Genomic DNA, 13,161 nt, shown 5'->3' on the forward strand with positions numbered 1-13,161 from the left:
CCAAACATTCGTTTCATCATCAAATGACAAACATCCAAAGATAAAATAAAATATATTTTTTTAACAATGAAGGTAACTAAGGCATGTCTCATAAATTGTATGAAAACTTTGCTAAAGTGTATTTTGGATTTCTGGAGTAGATAGGACAACAACTGGTTACGCGTTGGATACTGGTTACGCGTTGGATAACCAGGCGGCGGCCGACCTGATGATGAGAGCGGTTGCGATAGTCGTTGAAAGGATCCGGCAGCTGGGACTCGAGGTGGCGCTTCATAAGTCCGAGGCCATGTGCTTTTATGGCCGCGGGAATGCGCCACCTCCGGGTGGGTTCCAGATCATGGCAGGAGGGGTTTCCATCGGCGTCGAGGTGACGATGAAGTACCTGGGACTCGTCCTCGACAGTCGGTGGAAATTCGAGGAACATTTCCGACGTTTGGCTCCCAAGTTGGAACGGACGGGGGCTGCCCTAAAGCGGCTCCTACCCAACCTTGGGGGACCAAACGCCTCCTGCCGGAGGTTGTACGCGGGGATTGTGCGGTCCATGGCCCTCTACGGGGCCCCGGTGTGGGCGCCAAATCTACGGCGACGACCAGCTCGTGCGCTGGTTTCATCCCAGAGGGTCATGGCCATTCGGATGATCCGTGGATACCGCACGATCTCCGGGGAGGCGGCTAACCTCCTTGCGGGATCACCGCCGTGGGATCTGGAGGCGAAAGTGCTCGCGCACGTATATAGCTTACGTGCGGAGGCGCATCGCCGGGGCGAAAGTCCACTGCCGCGCCAGATTAGTGCGTGGCGGGATGAGCTCCGGCGCGACCGAGGGCTGGGCTCGCTGTTATAGCAGCGGTAAGTCCCCTCTTTGAGGAGTGGCTAGAGAGGCGTCACGGCGTCCTCACCTACCGCCTGACGCAGGTGCTTACCGGACACGGAAGTTTCGGTAGGTTCCTGTTTCGGATTCGGCGGGAGGAAACGCCCGGGTGTCGGCATTGCGTGGATCACCCGGAGGACACGGTGGAGCATACAGTAGCGGTGTGCCCTGCATGGGCTGAGCACCGCCGTGTCCTTAGGGATGTGATCGGCGACGGTGACCTCTCGCGTCCGGCTTTGGTTCAGGCCATGATGCGGAGCGAGAGGGAATGGGACGCCGTCTCCTCCTTCTGCGAAGCAGTCATGCTAGCTAAGGAGGAGGCGGAGCGCGTGAGGGAACGATCCTCCTCACGCCCCAGCCGCCGCAGAAGACACTCCGGGCGTCGGGGATCGCGTGACGATCTCCGGCCACCGTAAGTGCGGGTCTGCGGACGGCGAGCAAGGGTAGCTCGCCACCCGACCAGAACCAGACCCGTGCGTACGGCGCGTCGCGTTCCGCGCGCGCCTCAAAGAGCCATTAGACCACCACAGATGGGGCCCAGTAAGAAAGAAAGAAGAGAAAAGAGCACTTATCAAAATAATGCACTGGGAATAGTATTTGGTATTAACAGCAAAGAACGCGTACCTAGTTTGAAAAACAAGTGATGCTACCTAAACATAACAAGAAAGTTTTGGATTGTTTAGCATTAAAACTTACGAATAATGGAATTTTGCAAGCTGCGGTTTCGTGACTACAAGTGGTCATTTAGGTCGTGGATAAAATAACAACGATCTGCATGATTTTTAAAAAACTCTATAATAATTATATTATTATTATACTTAATCATTTATAATTATACAATACCAGAGAGTTTTTAATATTACAAGCACAGAGAAAGATTTTATGCAAAGCATAGCCAAACCTTTTCTATACCTTATTCTAGTCTGTGGTTACGCGCATTTACAGTATTGGCACTATTGACAGGTGACACTTAAGAGTTTGACAATGACACTAGTGCTATTTTATAGTGAAATACTTCACTCGATGTTTAGAAAACGGAAACAAATACATTAAGACGGTATAGAGTAGCCGTAATTATAATATAAAATGTAAACTATATTGTAATTTGTAAAAACAAAATGAAGTACATTATTCAATTGGTTTATTATACAATATATTATACGTTTCAAGAGTGTTAATATGTAAATTATCACTAAATATAAGTAGCAGGTATTCTACGTAAGTTTTGTGTACTACAAATAATTTTAATTAGGATACTGAGAATAATTTACAATAAAACCAAGAAATGTAAATAAAATGCTGGTAAAATTAAAATTTAATGGTGTTTTATGTCATGATTGTTAATAAGCAATTCCATATATTGTTTTCCTACAGATGTTACACTTTGTGTAACGAAGTTATCAACAACTACTTTTAAGTTATTTTCTAAGTAATGGCAGAAATGAACAACACAGATCCTCAAGCCCCTTGTGGACCTACACACCTGTACTTGCTTCAAATGGATTCCAGTATAAATTTAAGTTTAAATGAACAAGTACTACCTTTGCATTTATTAGATAATGTAAGTATATTCAATTACTTAAATAATAAATATATGCCTAAATAAATATAGCTTATTGATTGATTGATTGAAGTAACAATTTATTTCAGAGCTTAGAATATGGTCACAAACAGTACCTGTTACCGATTCCTTTAAAACAAAAGGATGCATCAGATCAACTGGAAGTACTTATTGGTAATCTTTTTTTATATTTTTTTATGTATCATAAAGTACACAATTGATAACTATAATAGTATTATTATAATGTAGGATTTATATTTGCTATACACAGAGGCGGATTATCCATAAGGCAAACTAGGCACGTGCCTAGGGGCGCGTAGTTACAAGGGGCGCGGGATCTCAGAATTTTTAAATAAATAAAGACAATAACATATCAACGATTAAAAATTAAATGCTGATCTGTAATAGATTATATTGCACAACACAAGCATCGATATACTCGTATTATGCAATATTGCGCGTTTGTTGCGTCGTTGCGTCGTTCTCGAGCGTCGGATGTTACTTTGCATGCAATAGATTCCGGAGATCCCTGCCGCCGGGGTAGAGGCGCGGCTAGCGCGGTGGCGGCAACTAAGTTTTGTGGTCACGTCGCGTCGTCGTCAGTCAGTTACGCGCGCTTCGACGCTCCTATTGTTTACTTTCTCGCTGTGGTATTTGTGTGTATCAATTACCTTTTAGAGTATTTCTCAAAGAATGAGTGAATTAAAAAAGAAACCTAGTGGTGCATCATATAACCACTCAAACGTCCGGCCCGCGCGACCGTTTATCTCTCTAACGTCCAGCCGCGCACGGCATCCGAACCGCGCGCGACTCGCAAGTTCATCGTAACAAAAAACCTATATAGCTACTGAACCGTAATGCCTAGAATAAAGAAAAGAATACCAAAAAAAAGATTGAAGAATACTGATCAATCTTAACGATTTTTTTAAATCTTTAGTTAATCTTTAAAATACAATAAAACGGGTTAAACATGAAACACAGAAAAAAAAACAGAATTAGTTCTACCTTTTTAGAATATACGGAGACCATTGCCTGCAACAGAAAAAGCCTTTCATATGGAACAGATGTTCCAACTATGTAAAAGTATTTGTTGGCAATCGGTGTTATTGAGCCGTACAAGGAATTTCTTTGCTGATACCAATATGTGATAGGGTCTGACGTTTCGAAGTCGACGACAGGCTGTGTTAAATAATGTTTTAATTCATCTTGTAAACCGTCTCCTTGACTTTCTGATTGCAGCTGATTTCTTACCAACTTGTTGTGAAATTCCCAAATGTTAGATTCTTCTGCTTCCTTCATCTGGATTTCCAAATTTCTTTCTGGATTTTCATGATTTGTATTGTTCTCTAATAGTTGTTTTGAAGTTACAATCATATTATTAATTTTATTAATAACTCTGCAGCATGCTAATTTGTCAGAGAAACTGGCGGTTAACATTGGCGGAGCTTTCGGGTGGTTAAGTAATATTGTAGCACGTAGATTTGATAACTTTACAAATCGAACTAAAATTCGACTGTGGCATCTGATCCTGAAAACTCTGGCAATTTCATGGTTTGGCAATGGCAACAGAATTGCTGAAAGTTTGCGCGGCTAATTTTACTCTCATAACCTGCTTTGTAAAGTTAACATGCTGATTTTTGAGACGGTTAGCTAAATGAACACCTTCTCTTTCTTGCAATTCATTTAATTTTTCAATATACTTACTGCCACGAAATGGTTTGACCCTCTGCATCTAATAATTCTTTTTTTTGACCAAGTGTATTTCTAACTAATTTCAACATGTGCGCGGGGTCTGGAATTATAACAATCTCTTGTCTTTTAACTTTGAAAAAGTGTGTGATATTTTCTGGTGACCCCAAATTACAACCTAAAATCTTAGCCATAGCAAAATTTGCAGGGCACCCGTCAAATGTTAAGGATGCATCTATAATATTACATTCAATTAGCAAATTGATACAATTATTTATTAAACAAATATACAAAACTTATTTTGTTTCATTTAATTTTATTAATAATAATAAATTATTTAAGCTTTTACACAATCTATATCTACAAGCATTAGCGTAAGTACAAGGGTCCTGGTCTACTAAAGTCTAGGGTTTGATGATACAACGTCATCGTAATTGCAAAAACAACTAGTTAAAATTTTTAGTATTAGGATGGCCATTTATGGCTGGTACAGGGGCGCCGATAAAGTGATTGCCTAGAGCGCTCTGGACCTTTAATCCGCCACTGGCTATACATAAGCAAAAATTAGTTTCTGGTGTCATCATAGATCTAGCTTGAACCATATGTGAATATTTTAATTTATTTTATTACAGTTTCGTAAATTCAGAATATTTTATTCCTCTTCTGTTTTCATCCCAAGTTATCAATTTCATAATGAATATTTTTATATCATTTCAGATTCTAGTCACGGTCAAGCTAAAATTATGGGGGTTATTGATAGAGCTTATAAAAGTGCACCAAATCATTTACCCATCTGTGATGATCAACTTCAAACAGTTTCTGTAGTGGGAGGTAGTAACTTGGCTTTAAAAACAGAGCATCTACCAGACTTGAATGGAACACCGCTAAATCTAAGTATTGAAGAAACAGGACTTAACAATAAAGTAGACTTTGATAACAAAATACATAAAACTGTAAATAACTATGGTAAGTAAAAAAGTTAATCATTAAAATAAACTAATGAAAAACAATGTGTAATAGAAAAATTCTTAGTATACTTAATCCTTAACTTTACTTAAGCCTTTGCAGACTTTATTTAGTTATACTTAAAGAATCACTATAATTATACTTTAATATTATTTGAACTATCCACAGTTCACATATCGGATCGTGTTGTCCCTCCGCGCGCCTACGCCGTATTACCAGCGGTCCTTCAAGTACAACGACATCATATAATCTCTACACGAAGAAGTTTGCCTGCATGTGCACGGTTTGGTCCTGTTCAAGGTAGAATATATTTAATTTATTAATATTCATTTTCTGAACTGAATGTTTAGAAGTACCACTTTCATTTATTTCAGAAGAATATTTGGTTATTAATCCTTTGAAATAGGTGACATAGCAAGCATTACTAAAGGTATATGGCGACATGAAGCGACAACACGTCATTTGCTGCCGCCTCATGTCACCTGCTTCCAACTAGTACCTTTAAAGTGTACCTCAGTTCGGTATTAATTGAAAACACACAAATCATCTACTGCTATAGGATTAAAGTAGGTAAATCTTAGTTCAGTAGTACAGTGCAGTCTATTTAATGTCATCTAATAAAAAACCTAATTGTTTCAGGAATAAGAAACAAAATATCTCAATCAGAAGCTGTGGAACTAGTACTGAATGCTACTTCAAACAAAATACCTTTATTTCTAGTAAGGGACATGGAGGGGAATATCATACATATTGATACGACTGATAAAGGTACTGTTAATTGGCCCATTTATTTGTAATTAATACACATAATAAAATAATTTGGTATTTTTTTTATTTTACTATTGATAGCAAAGATGAAGAATAATTTATTTTTAATATTTTGGTGTTTCAAAACAATAACTGTGTCTTTGCTATGGATAGCATAAATGCAAAAGCATCATCACCCAACTCACATAATTTTACTATGTAGCACATGTTTTATAAAAGCTTTGCACCATATTTGCGCATATAATGTTTTTAAATACATACTTCTTTTTCCTCAGATAAATCCAACTGGATTGGATTACTGCCACTAGGAGATCAAAACTCTGCAAATGTATGGCTCTATGAGGAAAATCAAGAACTGTTTGCTATAACGACAGAAACAGTACCACTAAGAAAACCGCTTATACTTGGGTACAGTAAACAATATGCTGATGATTATGGATTAATAGGCCCTACTAAAGAAATTAGAAAAGGTAACTACTACACACTTGAATTACCTGATATACCTATGTATAAAAAGACGTGCTGAAGCGCGAAGGCATGCGGCATACTTGGCATGGGCGGATGCCAGGCGTCGTAGGGCTGACGACATTCTTCAGAGGAAGAGAGCCTATAACCGGGCTGCCAAGTCATGCAAAAAGGCATTACGGATGGCTCGGTTCAACCACATTGGCCGAATAGGGAACAAACTGGCTTCTTACCCAGCGGGTAGTAAAGCGTTTTGGTCCCTGGCCAAAGCGGTTGAATCGAACTTCTGCCGCCCTTCACTCCCACCTCTCCTGGGGCCTAACGGGACACTGGCACACACCGCGGTAGAGAAAGCGAACCTGTTTGCTTCTCTATTTGCGGAATCTTCACGTCTTGATACTGGTGGCGCTTTGCCTCCTTCTCTCCATAGAGTTTGCGAGACGAATATGTCAAAAATTCGCATACGACAGAAGGAGGTATATAAGACGTTGCGTAATCTCGACGTGAACAAGGCCAGTGGCCCCGACGGAATCCCAGCCGTGGTTTTAAAAACCTGTGCGCCTGAGTTGTCTCCAATCCTGACACGCCTGTTTCGACTTTCTTTGGAGACTGGTCAAGCGCCGGTTGCATGGAAGCTGGCCAACGTGCAGCCTGTGCCCAAAAAAGGTAGTCGTGCCGACCCTAATAATTACCGGCCAATCTCAGTCACGTCCATACTCTGCAAGAGTATGGAACGTGTACTTAACAACAGGCTCCTGGCATACCTTGAAGGTAACGACCTCCTCAGCGATCAGCAGTATGGGTTTCGCCGCAACCGATCCACTGGGGACCTTCTTGCGTATGCCACCCACATTTGGAGCGAGGCCATCGAGAAGCACGGGGAGGCAATAGCGGTCTCTCTTGATATATCGAAGGCCTTTGACAGGGTTTGGCACGACAGCCTTATCGGCAAGCTTCCTGCATATGGACTTCCCGCTGATCTGTGCAGATGGATTGCAGATTTCCTGAGGGATCGGTCAATTCGAGTAGTCATTGAAGGCTGCTCGTCTGACCAATTTGGCATCAACGCCGGAGTCCCTCAGGGGTCAGCACATTCAGCAACGCTCTTTTTGCTGCACATCAACGACCTGCTTAAGCCCGGTATCTTTGGGTATGCTGATGACAGCACAGTTGTTGAAAGGTATGTGTCCGATGCGCGGACTAGCGGAACACAGATCCGGTCTCTAAGAGAATCCATGGTCGAACGGTTGAACTCGTCCTTGAAGGCGGTCTCCGATTGGGGTGACGCCAACTTGTTCAAGTTCAACGCTACCAAAACCCAGGCGTGTCTATTCTCTGCCAAACGGAGTCAATTTCCGCTGGCTCCGACTTTCCGAAATGTGTCCGTTCCGGTAGCGGATCATCTTGAGCTTCTGGGCGTAACTCTATCGCCAACGCTTAACTTCGGCTCTTATATAGAGTCGAAGGCGCATCTGTCTGGTAGGAAGTTGGGTATCCTCTCGAAGGTGAGACGGTAATTCACACCGAAACAACTGCTGAGCCTGTACCAAGCGCAGGTTCGGTCATGTATGGAGTACTGTTCTCACCTTTGGGACGGCTCGGCCAAATACCAGCTGGATGCGCTCGAACACATTGAAAGGCGTGCCAAGAAGCTCATCAATGATGATGCGCTTGTGGAGGCCCGGCTTCAAAGCCTTGAACACAGGCGCAAGGTCGCAAGCCTTTCCGTTTTTTACCGGATACATTTCGGAGAGTGTGCGGGGGAATTGCACAACTTGATTCCCCCTAGTCCTTTTCATCATCGAACCACAAGACAATCGGCGAGGCGTCACAGCTTCATGGTAGATATCCCACCCACTCGCACGAAGCGCTTCGCTTCAAGCTTCCTTGTGCGAACTGCTAGGGAGTGGAACTCCTTGCCGGAGTCTGTGTTTCCTGATGGGTATAACTTGGGTGTCTTCAAGGCCCGAGTGAATAGGTTGCTTATGGGCAGACGTGCTCCACCGTAGGCCGCATCATCACTTACCATCAGGTGAGATAGCGGCCAAACGTCGACCCATAAAATGTAAAAAAAAAAAACTACAAAGGTAAAAGTCTGATTTCTCAATCTTTCTATTATATAATTCTCAATTGTAGGTTAGAGATACTATCTACTCTGCACAAAAACATCCGAGATTTGAACCCTAATTATTCTTCGTTTACAGAGACACAAGTTGAGAAAACATGGTGGTGTTACGAATGTCAACGGACACTGCCATCTGAAAAACAACTTAAATCTCATACAGAAACCTACCACAAGGTAATAATAATAAATTTCCTTTTTGTCCTAACATACGACTATTTTATTCTTGTTTATCTATATACTAGAGCATAATGTTTCGTACAAGATACCTATTAAGTTTTAATAGTAGAGGTGTAAACTATAATGCAATAAAAAGTTCTTCACGTTACTATTTTAATAATGATCAATGCTGTTTATTACAGGATGGGGCCTTGCTACCAAGACGACGGTATCGATGTCGACATTGTACAAGAACATTTTCTAGACTGTTTGCGTAAGTATACTTTTTAAAATACTTCATAAAAAATGACTGGCTGACACCCGTGGCCTCGCGAGCGTGGAAGTTGATTGTTTTCCAATTTCATTATAATTAAGTGAGATTTCCAACATTACTGAACCACAGTATTTATTTCTGTTACGTCAGTGACCTAAATACTAAAGTTTGTTTATTTTCCTTTCATAATGACGAAATTTGATGCCAACTACCATCCTCGATTTTGACCCCGTAGGGGTGAATTTTCTCAGTAGTATGAAATTGAAACATTACCTGCTAACTAAATTATTAATAAGTAGTTTGCGCTAGAAGATGTTGAATCAGTCAGTCAGGACTTGTTATTTATCCATATGGTTTTATTTGTTTCAGATTAAGACGGCATACATTACTTCATTGCCCTGTCAAAATAGAAAGAAGGTAAAGTATTCTTCTGTTGATGAATCTTATTATTTTACTATATGGGCAGACATACTCCATCATAGGCTGCCCCTGGCATTTGACCCCTATCGCACACTTCGCCTGGTGGTGGCGAGATAGTGGCCAAACATATAAAATCCTCAACATTCCAATAATCCTCAAATTCCTAACAGGAGCCTTAGTCTGCTATTACAATTGTGTCACAATGGTCGATCATTGAGCAGTGCAAGAGGGACGGAGCTATGTAGGTTGTATAGCTCCATCCCTCTTGCACTGCTCAGTGATCGACCATTCTGACACAATTGTAATAGCAGACTAAGGCCCCAGGTCGGCAAAACCCTACCTAACCCCCAAAGGCTGGCAACACACTTGTAATGCCTCTCGTGTTTCGAGTGTGCATGGACGCTTACCGATTTATCCCCATAGAAAGAAATAAATAAAAATAATGCTTATATAAAACTTATTTGCTTGTTTCAGGAATAAAGTAACCAATCAGGATACGCAGAATGATGAGCCACAAACTAATATAAATATATCAATAAACTCTGAAGACAATAGGATACCGTCAGATGAAAGTTTCCAAAACTATTCTAATGGATTAGACTTCTCCACTAATCTGTTTGATACAGATCGTATATCTAATCTCGATATTTCTGGTAACACCAGATCTGATAATGATTTTAATCCTTACGCTATTGGATATAAAGACGACAATGATTTAGCTAATGATCTGGACTTTTCATGTAAATTAGAAAATTGCCAAAGGACTTCCAAAGAGGTAACTTAATTTTAATAATTTCCTACTTGAATATACTACTTTATACTGTTGTAATTATGTTTTTAAAAAAGCTACACTGCTATTGCATTCTTCTTTTTTATTCTGTTGGGAAATATTTATACAAAAAGTGTTCAATTGCCGTCTTTCAAATTTTCAGAAATCACCGCAACCAGAAGAACAGCTTATTGTTCCATGTCCGTATTGCAAAGAAATTATTGTAAAAGGAAATAGGCGCCAACATATAAGGTAAAGTATTTTTATTTTTAATGGCCATAAAAATTTAAAATCTGATATTTTCCTTCTTCTAAAAATTGCTTCCTAATACTTGCTGATTAAATTGCAGGGTTCTCATAAAACAAATTATTTTTAACCGACTTAAAATAGGTGGTACTCAGTTTAACCTGTATGTTCATATGTATGTATGTTTGTGCGCGATTATCTCGCGTTTGGGTAAAGTAGTTTTCAGCATAGTATTTGGGAGACTTAGAAAAAGATTTTAAGGATATTATAAAAATTATAAAAATAAAGAAATTAGAAAGCAGGTCAGTTTTTTTTATAATTTTAAATGTGTTTTATAATTTACAGTAAATGTCCAGCCCGTGTAATGACGTGTGAATGTAAAAAGGTGTTCAGAAACATGAAACAATTTAAAGAACATATATGGAGTCAACATTCGAATGAAAAGCCAGTTCAAAGTGTAAGTAAACCTTCCGTAAAGTTGGTTATAGTTTCTAGATGAATTCTGTATGTTCTTATCCTTTTGAATTTCTATTATAGGAGAGTGTAAACAATGTACCTGATGTTCCTGAAATAAAACCAGAAGGCCCGCCCCTGTATAAGTGTGAACAGTGCCAACATACTTTCAAGGTAAAATCTCAATAGTCATTGAACAATTGAAAGGTGGACCAAAAACGAATCGAGCGAGACTAGTTACTTTAAACAGCTTAATTTCTTTTTCTCCTCATGATCAAAATCTTATCAGAATCTATTACGGTGTTGTCCGCTATCATCCGTATTACACCAGCGATAGCTTACTTAATAAATTTTGTCTGATTTTGTCTTCTATCTTTCCTTGTATCGCCAATATTTCATGTTACATATTGTATGTTTGTTTTGTTGTGTATTAGCGCCGAGGTATGCTAGTAAACCACCTATGGAAGATTCACAATATGATCTCCGCGCGAGTGCCGCTGGAGCGACGCGTGCGCCACTACCCTTGCGGGACGTGCACCAAGTTGTACCGGACTGCCGCTAAACGGGACCGACATGTACAGTTACATCATCCAGGTCTAATATTTTTATAATTTATGAAGATTTTTTTGTTGGATGGTCTAAACTATTCATTTCATTAGTTCATATTAAATGTAAAAAAAATTGGCCATGGTGTTGAAGAGTAAAATACCATCATTGCCAATTGCATTAGTATAATAATAATCATAAACCACAAGTTTAAATTGTATACTTTTATAAAATTGCTAATGTACGCACAGGGGCAGCGAAGTTCCGCGTAGAAGCCCTGGACGGTGGCACGCGAGTGTGTGAGCCAGCGATGTGCTCCGAGTGTCCGCGGCAGTACGTGACGCGAGCGAAACTACTGCAGCACCAGAGGGCACATCACCCGTACCTGGTAAACTTACTAGAAATTTATTATTTCATTAAAAATATAAGTAGGTTTTTTCGAATATTTCTCAGTGGTAGCACGGAGTCTGGAAATGCGCCCGGTATACGGCAATAGGCTCACCACATGGGACTTACAACATAAATTGTGAAATGTGGGTGTACATTGCCATTATGTGCCATAATGTGCACCTCTGCCTACCCTTGCAGGGATTAAAAGCGTGACGTTATAAAAAAATAAAACCTAAGAAGGTAGTTTTTTGCCCCCAGCCAATATTTTATTAAATAGTTATTTTGCCTCTTGTTTGAAGAGGCTGGTTTAGCAGTAAAGATGCAAAATGAAATTAAGAGCTTCTTAGAAGTTCGAAACCAAGTTTTATTTAACTGAGTAACTAATCAACTAAATCAACTCCATAATCTGACTTCCGAATCAGTTACATAGGGACGGATGTTTAATCACGTCCGCCAAATTAAGCGCGCCGCAATAATTAAAAGTTATTGTTGACTGTCTCTTTATATGCCGGAAAACACCTTGGGGGTATTATCCTGAATCATTTAGTATTACTAACCGATCTCAGCGAGGTTAATCATCGATATAAACGAGAAAATTATGAACACGGAAAACTGGGAAGATATCATGAAAAATAACTTTATCTATTTCATTTCAAAAAACAGAAATTTTACTGTACCTGCCTAATATTATAATATATTCATAATATTTTACTTTATTTTAGATTCCACCACCAACTACCAAAAAAGGAAAAAGTTTATTAATGGAGCAAGCTGTTTAAAGTGTAAGTGATACTCGAACAATAGTGGTAAGTAAGTAGGTACTTACGTATCGTATTAAATGTTTTCAAATAAATGTATTTGAATTCCCATTATGTGTTTTATTAATTTATTTTTAATTGTTGTACCTAACAGTATTGAGAACCTACGTAAGAAATTATGGTTCTTTCCAGTAGAAATGTCTGTTTTTTCTCTAACGAATCGAATACAACATTGAGTAGTACATAATGTATTATGTATTTAACTTATTTGTAAATAACCACCTAAACCAACCGATAGTGTTATTTGCTCAATGAAGCACGAAAATATCTTAACAATTTAAGAATAGGTACCGATACCCGGTCATCGTCCAAATGCGTTATAACTATGCAGCGTTAAATTAAATATTTGCTCTGGTCGACTGTAGCTTAATCCAGTCCTTAAGTGGTTTATGAATAAAAAATTAAGTTAAGCAACGAAAATAAAAAACCTGTTTGTACTAAAACTACTTTAATTTGGTAGTTATTTCGTTCCAAGCACTACTTTAAAACAGACAAAGTTTGATAAATAGAGTTTTATCATTTGTTTACATTTTTATACTAAGTATTCTGATAAAACTGTCATCATTTACATACATGTATGTATACCTATTTATTATCTCGCTTACACATCTTTGTTCCACGTAATACGTAACACGAGTGAAAGAGAA

General features: G+C 39.4%; 1 protein-coding gene across 2 annotated transcripts; it reads left to right on the top strand.

Moving 5' to 3' along the window:
• The first annotated feature begins 1,429 nt into the window (after window positions 1-1,429).
• On the top strand, window positions 1,430-12,565 carry LOC118265185 (PR domain zinc finger protein 10-like). Of its 2 annotated transcripts, none has more exons than XM_050706090.1 (17): window positions 1,430-2,086; window positions 2,243-2,429; window positions 2,519-2,603; window positions 4,836-5,084; window positions 5,253-5,384; window positions 5,724-5,852; window positions 6,128-6,322; window positions 8,522-8,616; window positions 8,802-8,872; window positions 9,242-9,289; window positions 9,767-10,067; window positions 10,225-10,313; window positions 10,653-10,764; window positions 10,845-10,934; window positions 11,195-11,354; window positions 11,558-11,694; window positions 12,419-12,565. In XM_050706090.1, exons 2-17 carry the CDS (start codon window positions 2,301-2,303, stop codon window positions 12,473-12,475), a joined length of 2,079 nt encoding a protein of 692 aa, XP_050562047.1. In that variant the 5' UTR covers window positions 1,430-2,086; window positions 2,243-2,300; the 3' UTR covers window positions 12,476-12,565. The 2 variants fall into 2 exon arrangements, with proteins under 2 accessions (XP_050562047.1, XP_050562048.1); XM_050706091.1 differs by having other exon boundaries at window positions 1,430-2,077.
• Window positions 12,566-13,161: the final 596 nt, after the last annotated feature.

The sequence above is a fragment of the Spodoptera frugiperda genome, chromosome 28 (assembly GCF_023101765.2).
Source record: "Spodoptera frugiperda isolate SF20-4 chromosome 28, AGI-APGP_CSIRO_Sfru_2.0, whole genome shotgun sequence".
NCBI classification, from domain to species: domain Eukaryota; kingdom Metazoa; phylum Arthropoda; class Insecta; order Lepidoptera; family Noctuidae; genus Spodoptera; species Spodoptera frugiperda.